This window comes from Crocodylus porosus, unplaced genomic scaffold (genome assembly GCF_001723895.1).
Source record: "Crocodylus porosus isolate Cpor-Errol unplaced genomic scaffold, CroPor_comp1, whole genome shotgun sequence".
NCBI classification, from domain to species: domain Eukaryota; kingdom Metazoa; phylum Chordata; order Crocodylia; family Crocodylidae; genus Crocodylus; species Crocodylus porosus.
Window position 1 is genome coordinate 9,355,198 of NW_017728918.1, and position 9,986 is coordinate 9,365,183.

The window sequence follows — 9,986 nt, forward strand, 5'->3', positions numbered from 1 at the left end:
TCCGTCTCCTGCATCTCTGACCCCTCAACCTCACGTGGAGGGGGAGCGAGGGGGCAAGGAGGCCTAAAAGGGTGAATCTCAGTCCAGCGGCGCCTGCTCCAAGGAAGCCGCTGGAGGTGGAGGAAGATGAAGGGCACGATGGCTCCTTCAGGGGTGCACGTGCCCTCGTTCCAGCTCTCCGCGTGGGAGGGTGAGCGCAGGCAGTAACAGCGGGGCGTACAGGAGCCGGTATGCACCTGGCAGGCCTAGCAGCAAAACTAATCGTCTGGCTGGAATTGAATAAGGAGAAGAAGGACCCAGTCTGCGAGGCCAGAACATCTGTGCATGTCGCCGGCTCAGGGTTTGGGCTGGATCCCTTAGGGGGGGGCTAAGGTGTCGGGGTGCCAGCTGCAGAGAGGGAAGCAGTGGGTGGCCAGCATTTGCTACAAGGCGACTTCAACATGGGCAGCAAAGCCACAACTTTCCAGCCTTTAGCTTCTCCCTCTGCCCAGCCTCGTTCCTCGGTAGCGGGTTGATTTAGAGTGCTTTTCTGGATAGACAAGCCCCCGGTCTTCCTGCTGACCTGGACTCCTGGCACAGGGGACTTTCTGCTCCTTAATTGTCCCTGTCTCCTTCTATCCGGTAAACGTGCTATGGAGCATCTGCCCTAGGATCCGGGAGCTGCTGGAGTTCTTGCTGAGTTACAAACTCGTGACTTCCCCCTGACATCACATCAGCTTGCAAACGAGAGTAATCCATGTCGGGACAGCTTTTTCTACGCTGGCCTATTACTCGGTGTCCCTCCACGGCTGCAGGGAAAGGGATGCATGCTAATAAAGTTTATGTGCACATACGTGTGTGTGTGTGCAGTGCACTGGCCAGTCGCTGTTGCTACACGGGGCTCGATGGAGCAGTCTTGCTTCCAGACTCAGTCCAGCATGGGTAGATCATTACACTGGATTTCCTGCTTATGGTGTCTTTGGCACAGGATACGTTACAGTCTCTGGAGTGACTCTGAGAGCCAAGTTGTTGCTCTTTGCAGCAGGGAAACTTCACGGGGCTGTATCAGGCTGCCTGCATTCGGCTTTGGGGAGGAGAGCTGCTATTGGCGCCCTCACTGGGAAGAAACCATCATTTCTTCCCAGCCCTGGGCCTCAATTCAAAGTCAACCCCTGTGCACTCCAGTTGATGTTGAGCAGAAAGCAGAGCAGGGTGGCACCGAATAGATTAAGTCAGAGAGGCATGAGCTGTCATAAGCTACAGCCTATTTGGTCAGATGCTGTAGCTCGGGGTCGGCCATCGTGCAGTATGAGGACCACAGGTGGCATGGGCAGCCTCTGGGTGCGGCACGTGGCAGATTGGGCAAGGAAAAGAAAGAGCGGCAGATCAGGCAGGGAGCACAGGACAGGAAGCAGAAAGGAGAGCAGCAGATCAGGGGAGGAAGAGGGATCAGAGCGACACTCGGGAAAGGTACGGAGCTAATATGAGCCATGCCGGCCAAAAAAGGTTGGCCCCTGCTGCTATAGCTTTTGCTGTAGCCTACAAAAACTTGCGCATCTCTGAATGAGTTAGTCCCTGAGGTCTTGCCTTGTCCTGCCTTTTGCTTAACCTCGGGTTAACACAGCTAACTGCCACTCTCTGGTGGATGTTGTTGATCCTTTGCAGGTGGAGTCAGGCATGCCTTGCACCAGTCTGACCAGGCGCTTTGGGTAGGCAAGAGTTCACGGGAGTAGAATTTGTTCAGTTTGCTCAGGATGGAGCCTGAATAGTTGTGCTGGCACAGGTCTGCTCCCGATCTAGGCAAGTCTGCCTGGTTTCTGTAGTGGACCCCTCTCCATTGGCTTTCCTTGGAACTCAGGCCTGTTTTGTGTGCTGAAAACCAGGCCAGAACCTGCTCCACGTCCCCCTGCATTTTGGAGATGCCAGTCCTGCCTTGAGCCAAAAATACGGGAGCCTATGGCACATACAAACACTTGCTTATTTAGGGGGGAGCAGCAGGAAAGCCATTAATTAACCTGCGTTTCTTGTTTGTTACAGCAATGAGAAGCGGCGCCGGGAGCAGGAGAACAAGTACTTGGAGGAGCTGGCAGAGCTGCTGTCAGCAAACATCGGGGACATCGACACCCTGAGCGTCAAACCAGACAAATGCAAGATCCTGAAAAAGACAGTCGACCAGATCCAGCAGATGAAGAGATTGGAACAAGGTAAATGACGGCTGCCAGGCGCCCGGGAGTCCCGTAGGCAGGATGTCCTCCTGGTCCCTCTGATCACTGAGAAGCGAAGCAGAGCCGTGGCTGAGAGGCGGTCCTGCCTGGCAGAGCTTGGCTTCCCCCCTGGCGTGAACGTCTCCCCTGTCCCTGCGGCTCGTTCCTTGAAGTCATAGCTCTGTATGCGGTGTTGTCTTCCTGCCCAGCACAGCCTGTCCTGCTGGTATAGACTCATTGCGAGACTGTGCTTTGTAGAGCCGAGGTATTATCCGAATCCCCCTGCCTGTGCTCTGCCAGCCTTGTAAGGAAGCAGTCCTTCCCCTGACAAGCATCCCACGTACGTGAGCAGGACTGCCTGTAAGTGCAGTCAGGCCCTTGAAACCAGCTCACCTCTAGCCTCACTGTGAGTTAGGTCCGTGCATATTAAGCCCATTTGTAGACCCTGAAAACCTACATGGCTGGCCGGGGTTGCAGAAGGATGGGCTCTGGGGTTAGAAAATGCAACAATTCCTGGTCTCCCTTTTGTACTGCTCTCACTAGACCAGGTTTCCTTCCGAAGTGGCTTTAAGCAAGAAGCAAATGTTGGCCATCATTGTACCCATTTAAGGGCAGTTTTTATGCCAGTGTCCCTGCCCCTTCAAAAAAGGGGAGAGAGAGATGCCTGCGTCTATGTACGAAGCTGCGTGCACTTCATGCTGTTTCCCCTGAATAGAGTGCTTTCCCCAGGCTGCCACATGGCATCAGCAACTCCTTACATGAAAAAGCAGGTGGGGGGAGGGAAGGGGAGGACTTTTTGTTACTTTGCCAGTAACTGAAGCCTTTGCTTATTATGCCCAGGAATTCAGCCTTGCCAAGAGGCTCAAAGTCTCTGCTTACACCAGGGAGGGGGTAGGCAGGGGTGGGGTGGCACGGTCTGTTGCAATGTAGGGCCAGGAGTCAGGAGGTCTGGCTTCTTTGCCCAGCTCTTCCACAGGTGCTTTATGTGACCATAGGCAAATGGTTTTAGTCTTGCCAACCAGAGTGATTGAAAGGGTCGGGGCCGCGGATCCACCTATGGCTGCCACACCCAGGCACTGTGACTGGCATGGAGAGAAGTGCCACTACTCCTTGGTGTGAAGCTGTTGCGTTCATGGGATGATATTCCCTTTCTTCACCCTGGACTAATGGCTTTGAGGTGCTCAGACCCCGTGTTCCTTTGGGGATTGACAGTCGCCCTATGCAGAGGGCCAGCCTCCCTTGGGCAGCGGGCTGGACCCAATGATCTCACGAGGCCCCTTCCAGCCCTAATGTCTATGAAACATCTATGAATAGGCACCATGGAAGTCCAAAGGGCATAAACAGGGCATTGGCAGTACATCTGCATCCTACCGGTGAGTATGTATTATGGGTCCCTTCTGTTGCCTACATTACTGGCCCCAGTTGTAGAGCTAGTGGCAGCTTAGCTCGTGCCCTAGGAGCTCAGGCTTTTAGCACATGCTCAGTTCAGTCCTCGGTGCTTCAGCCAAGGTGTGGACACTGCATGTATCCCGTGTGCTGCCTCCTTGCACAGAGGTGAGACGGGCAACCAGATCCTTCTGCCAAACTCTCCTGCTGCCCATTTTCAGAGCTAAGCAGCGTCGCCTTGTAACAGATGTTAAGGATTTTCTACACCCTGTAGCCTGGCGGTGAGTGTGTGCGTGCATGGTAGCATCAACCTTCCTCGTCTCTTCAAGGAGCACACCATTTTAGGCTATATGTCCAGGGCGCACTGGCTTCGAACCTCCGAGCTCACTATTATTTTAGGAACGGAATTGCAGAACATAGGCTCCGCGGGAGGGGACGGGGGGAGTTGTGAAACATTCATCACTGATTAAGCCCTGTGCATGCTACAGAGCTGCGCCGCCGTCCCGGAGAACCAGGCAGCCTGTTTTCAGATTTCATTCACGTTACGGCTGAAATCTGAAAAGAATTTCATAGTAGGTAAGTACTTAAGAGCTTCTTGCTTACTGGCACTTCAGCATTCATTAGTTTTCTTGACATTGCACAGCAGGGCTGAACATTAACTAGGACAAGCACTACTTAAAAATATTGTTCCTTGAGCTTTGCTCTCTATTACTGGATTAGCTGGTGCGGCACCAAAGCAACTTCACCTCTGCATTTCCTTAGTGCCTCCGTGGAGAAGCACGAGGCAGGAGAAGGTGAGGGTGACACATCTAAACAGCAGTAGATTTGTACCGGGGTCAGAGACATATTTCTGGCACTGAACCTTATTCAGGTGGTGTTTGTTCCCATGCATCCTTGCCCTTCCTCCTTGTCTCTGCCCCATTCAAAAGTGTGCTTCATGTCAGCTGATTAGCTGGCTCCTGGCTTTACTTCCCAAGCTGTCCGTCCTCTGCAGAACTAGCAGACACCAGTCACCAAAGCTTTGCCTGAGGACAGGGGTCGGATGCAGCTTGTCCGTGCTTCTGTCATGCTCAGACACGCGGCCAGAGTGGCCATAGGTGCAGGCCTTTGTGCAGGATGTCGGCCTCAGCACCCCAGAGCATGCTGGCTGCCAGAAGGGAATAGGAACGATGTGGGGAAAGGCCTTGCAGTGTAAACAGGGTGGAAGAGTTGTACACCAAGACTGGCCAAGAGCTACACCGGGAGGTTAAATAAAGCAAGAGAGCAGCCTGAGGGGCTGCAGTGTCTTGGCACAGGTGATATCTAAAATGCGTGGGAGGTACATGGACACACATACCTGCCCAACAGAAAACATGCATGTCTGTGGCCCGTTTTTTATGCACACAGCCTACTCCTGAGGCCCTGTTAGGGAGCTTGCCTGCGGTATTTAGGCCACATGCCAGCAACAGCCAGAACCTGGGAGGATTCTCCGTGCTGGGCACGTACCTGTGAGCACCTTGGGGAGGAGACGTAGTGGCACTGCTGATGGGTCAAAGAGCGGCACGTCTGTATTGCTTCAGTGACCCCCAGCGAGCAAAATCAATCTGCCCGAAGGCACCAAAGTGAGCTGAGATAGACGGGGTCTCGCAATGCTGCCCCTAACTGAGGGGCGGAGGCAGCGGAGTCGGACAGAGGAAGCAGTGGCTGGAGCCCTTTTCTGTTGGATTAGAAAATGCCAAAGCGAAAGCCTTCGTGCAGCACGGGGCACTTATCAGCGCTCCCTGCGAGTCGTGGAGTTATGGGAGCCAGCAGGTGTAAGCTCCTAATGAATGGAAACAATCCCCAGCTCAGCCTCCGCTTGCCAAGCAAGCACTCAGCGGTGGAGGTTCCTCCCCGTTGTCAGCCCCTCCGAGCTCGCCTCTTCGGAGGATTTAGAGGTCACGTCTTCTCGGCCCTTCTCCCGCCTCCAAACGGGCTTCTCTGTCTGCAGGATCGGGGCTTATTTTTGTCCCACAAATTCGTGGAGGAGCCAAAAGCCAGGAGGAAATCTTGCAAATGCATTGCATACATCAGCTAAGTCCTCTCCCCCTTCTCCCACCCCCCCGCCTCCCCCAGCACGCTGGGCTGCTGTTATTTAAAGTATGAAGCAAATGCTTTTAGAAAAGATTCCTAGTTTGGCCCCCTTCCAATGTTAGTAATGTACAGTTGGCAGAACAAGCAGTTTGCGGCTGTGGCAGCAACCTGAAATTCATCTGCCAAGACAGCAATAAATGCAGCAGAGGAAGGGGCCAGCTGGGTAATATTTCAGCGCTTGTCTGTCCCACAGAAGTTTTTCAATTTGGAGCTGGGGCGACTTTATGAATGCTGCTTTTCAGGCCTGCAATGCCATCGGAGCACAGTCCTTTCCCCGGGGAGGAGCAGGGAAGTGCGCAGAGGCTGCTGGGCTGCACAGACCCTTGGGTGAAAGGGGAAAGGCACCTGAATCTGAGCATCTCCGAGAGCGGGCAGGCATTGGGGCAGGCTGCCTAGGGAGGCAGTGTCACCTCCATGCTTGGAAAGTTTCAAAAGCAGGTTGGACAGATACTTGGCTGGGACAGTTTACTCGGTTCTGATGACCTTGTGAGGTCCTTTCCAGCCCTGCTTTCCTGTGATCTCATTCTTGCTCTTTTAGCCTTCGTTTGGGATGATGGAGCAGAGTTCAACCCAGCGTCTGGAGTTCCCTTCCCGAAGTACTCAGGAAACCTGTGAACATAAATACAAGAACTGCTGTTCCCTGGGTCAGACCCCAGGTCCGTCTTGCCCAGTCTCCTGTGTCACACAGCGGCAAAGAGCGGAGGTGTGAGTGGGGTCTGATCAGGATTTTTTCCACTGATCCTCTCCCACTTGCAGCCTCCCGTATTGTTAATGCCTAGTAAAGGGTGGTGGAGGGAAGCGTACTCATTGGGTGATTGCAGAGTCACGTGGCAGATGTTAGTCGTGATGCCCAGTGCTTCATGGGGGACAGTTAATGAGAATATGGACAGTACCGATCCACTTGCCTGTCCACCCTCCAGATCTCCATGTCACGTCTTTGTCGAGCAGCTTGATACATCAGCTCTGAAAACAGTAATCCTCACCTCGTCTGCAGGTGCAAGCTGTATATCCAACCAGAGCTAGGTGGAAGCAAAAACTTGGTGGGCCTTGAAGTCTTTCTTCCATGAGGCACACAACATGTGGCACTCTCAAGCAGAGAGGACTCGGGGCACCGGGTTGGAAGCCTTGAGCTCTCCTACCGGGTGCACCCCTAATCACGTGTGTGGCTGTGGGCACCTCCCAGCTCATCTTGTGTATGTAGGCAATCGGGAAGAGACACTTCTACTACATGTACAGCACCTAGCACTTGTGTGATTTTTGCAGGGACGTCTAGGTACACTTGCTGTGCATGTAGCAACCAGCCATCGCTCCAGTTGCACATCTCCTTGGGTGTAGTGTGGTTAGGGACGTGGTGTTAAAATCAGTGTGCGCCAGGGATCACTCGCATCTGAAATGCCATGTGCCCTAAATTACAAACGGTCGTCCCCAGCCTCTTCAGCCCTGTTTGAATCCCTGAAAATATGGTAACATGGATGCTTTTATAACAGGCCATCACTAGCCTCAAGGCAGAGTCACCGAGGGTAGCGGTGGCTGCAGGTAGGGGAAGGAAGACCCACATGCTTCTTACACGAGCTGGTTTTCAGGGGTGGAGCAGGCTGGGATGAGATGGCATGTAGATGCCTGTGTCTGCTTAGGTCAAATAGGATCTGGCTCCTTGTTCTGCCTATGTCCCATCATATAAAATGTCATCTTTTCCTCCCTTCTAGGTCCAGAATTCAGTGCATGCTGCCTCAGACTGGCAGAGATCAGGCCCCAGCAAAACTCTCCTGCTAAATCCTTTCTGTCCCTTTGGCTCCCTATAGGATATCTGTGCAATGCTTCATCTGGGCTGATTTAAAGTGACTGCACAGTCTGTAGGATGAAGGCAGGCCAGAGAGACCAGAAAGGGCCTCTCTGTGTCTTGTCCCTCAGTTCCTCATCTGTATAATGGGGTCATAACTCTTATCCACCCACTGTCCTCAAGACGACGATGAGGTTGGATTGATGTCTGTACGGAGTCGTGAGCAGAACAAATGCAGTACAAAGCCACATGGTAGTATTAGTAGTAGTATCCGTCCTTTTATTATATGATTGCACCGTTCCTGTCCTAGTGACCCGAGGCACATAGGCCTTCTGGGGCAGCGCTGTGGTATGAGAAAGGCAGGCAGTGGGGCTGCCACGACTCTCCTTGGGAGGTTTTTCCACAGGCTGTTAGTGTCCGGCAGCGTTTCCCGATTCTGCCTTGTCCCTTCCGAAATCTCCTCCTCCTTGCTCTCTTGTATGCTTCCTAAATGTGCCTGTGTGTGAACAAACACATACACACGCACTGCTATCCTTCTGCCTCCTTGGTGTTTACAACCTTCAGCTATCTGCTGACTGTTCTCGTGTCCTCACTTAACCATGGCGCTGGGTGCACACGTTCAGCTGCTTTAATCTCCCCTCCAGCCTGTCCGTCCAGCCCCGATCATTTTGTTGCTCTCTCTGAACTCCCTCCAATTTGTCAATATGTTTCTGGCTGTGAAACCCAGAGTAAACGTAGGATCCAAGCGAGGTCGCCCCCAAGCTGGCTGGAGCAAGCCAGCCAGAGGCTTTTAACTCTTCACTCGGTGAGAGGCTGCAGCTCAGCTCGGCGAGACGGAGAGCTCTGTCTTAGACAGCAAAAGCAGATATTGTTCTCACCAGAATTTGAAATAAATAGATAAATAGATTTGGCTTTGCTCACACAAGGAAGGATTCCAGCAGGGAGAGGTCCCCAGTGCTGCCAGCAGCAAAGGGAAGCTCTTCTCTTTTGCGATCCATCAACCTTGGCAGTGTCCTTTTTAAGATGAGGTCACCAGGTCTTTCCCCCAAAGCCCCTTCATTGATGGGGGCTTAATTTCCTTTCATAATACTAGCATCAATACAGCATCTTAATAGACCAAATCAAACAGTATCGAACTTTTCATCAAGATCTCTGCACACTCAAACGGTGGCACAGAGAACTGTCCTTGAAAACCCTCCGAACCTGCTTGACAAGCAACTCTACCACCAGGAGCATTCAAGGGGATGTCCTCCCCCCACGGTATTTGCTTTTTTACCTTCTGCTGCACCTGCTGTGTTGCAGCGCGTTAGTATTTCAGGGCAATGGATGCTTGGGAATATCGAGCTGCCCGGCCCGTGTGTTAGCGTGGCAGGTTGGTACCCAGTTCTGTACGTGGAATCCGTGGTGCATCACTTAGTGGGTTTCATTGCCAGAGCCCCCACAAATCCTGCTTGGTTTCTTCCACGTCAGCCAACACGGTTTGAGTCACAGACGTGGCAACCCCGGCTCGTGCAGCTTTAAAATGCTAGGCAGGCAGCCGCGCGGCCAGGCCAGGCAGGCCGATAACGGGGGTCTGGTGGCAGCAAGATGCTCCTAAGGACTGCCTCTGACGCATGCGGCTGTGAGACTTGGTGCACCGCAGAAGCACGGCACCGTTTCCCATCCTTCCTCAGCAGCAGTTTCTTTCTGAGGCCACGCTGGTGTTAAACATGGCCTGATTGGAGGGTGTTTTAAAAGCACAGTGGATTCGCACTTCTGAATCTGAAATCAGTTGAAACCAAGCACTTGGTGTAACAATAGCTGTTTGTAGCATCCCATATGGCCCTTGTGCTGCCAGTGTCCTTCCTCTGTTTATCTGCACCTGCTGTCTCATCAGATGTTTAGACTAAGCTCTTTGCCTAGGGTCTATCCTATTAGACCTGTGTGCAGTTTGCAGCACAGTGGGGCCCTAATTCCCCTCTGGGGCACTTAGAAACAACTGCAGGGTAGGGACCAAACTCCTGCATGGGTGGCAGGTGGGCACTATAGGCAGCAGCTGTCTTTTTTTAAACCAAGTAAGAATCCAGTGCTGGTGCAGGGTGATGGATTGACAGCCCCGGAGATTGACTTCTTCCATCCCTGGAGCGGTTGGGTAGCTCCAGGGTGGAGGTTTCCTTTCCCCTGCATTGTGGGAAGCCCTGCTGGAAGAACACAGCTTCGTTACTCTTACCAAGACCAAACGAAGAGCACGCCGGCTGCACTGGGACGTGCGGACGCTGGCGGCTGTGACTCAGGCTGTCCCGGCTCCGGTTTAATTTGAAGCCGGAGCAGAGAAATTCATAGTTTTGTAGTTTCTAGGGTCGGAAGGGACCTGAGCAGATCATCGAGTCCGACCCCCTGCCATGGCAGGAAAGAGTACTGGGGCCAAACGACCCCAGCAAGATGTTCATCCAACCTCCTCCTAAACACCCCCAGGGTAGGAGCCAGCACCACTTCTCTGGGAAGTTGGTTCCAGACCCTAGCCGCCCTGACCGTGAAGTCGCGCC

The 9,986-nt window shown here is 53.1% G+C and overlaps 1 protein-coding gene across 12 annotated transcripts in view; it reads left to right on the top strand.

Annotated features, from left to right (window-relative positions):
• NCOA1 (nuclear receptor coactivator 1) overlaps positions 1-9,986 on the top strand; it is a 200,161-nt gene that overhangs the window by 97,029 nt on the left and 93,146 nt on the right. For all 12 annotated transcript variants that reach the window (XR_002101533.1, XM_019537220.1, XM_019537226.1 and 9 more), the window contains one exon: positions 2,017-2,183. Coding sequence is in view for 11 of the 12 variants with exons in the window: in XM_019537220.1 (XP_019392765.1) it covers positions 2,017-2,183 (167 nt within the window). In the remaining variant the exon portion in view is untranslated. The remainder of the gene's footprint in view (positions 1-2,016; positions 2,184-9,986) is intronic.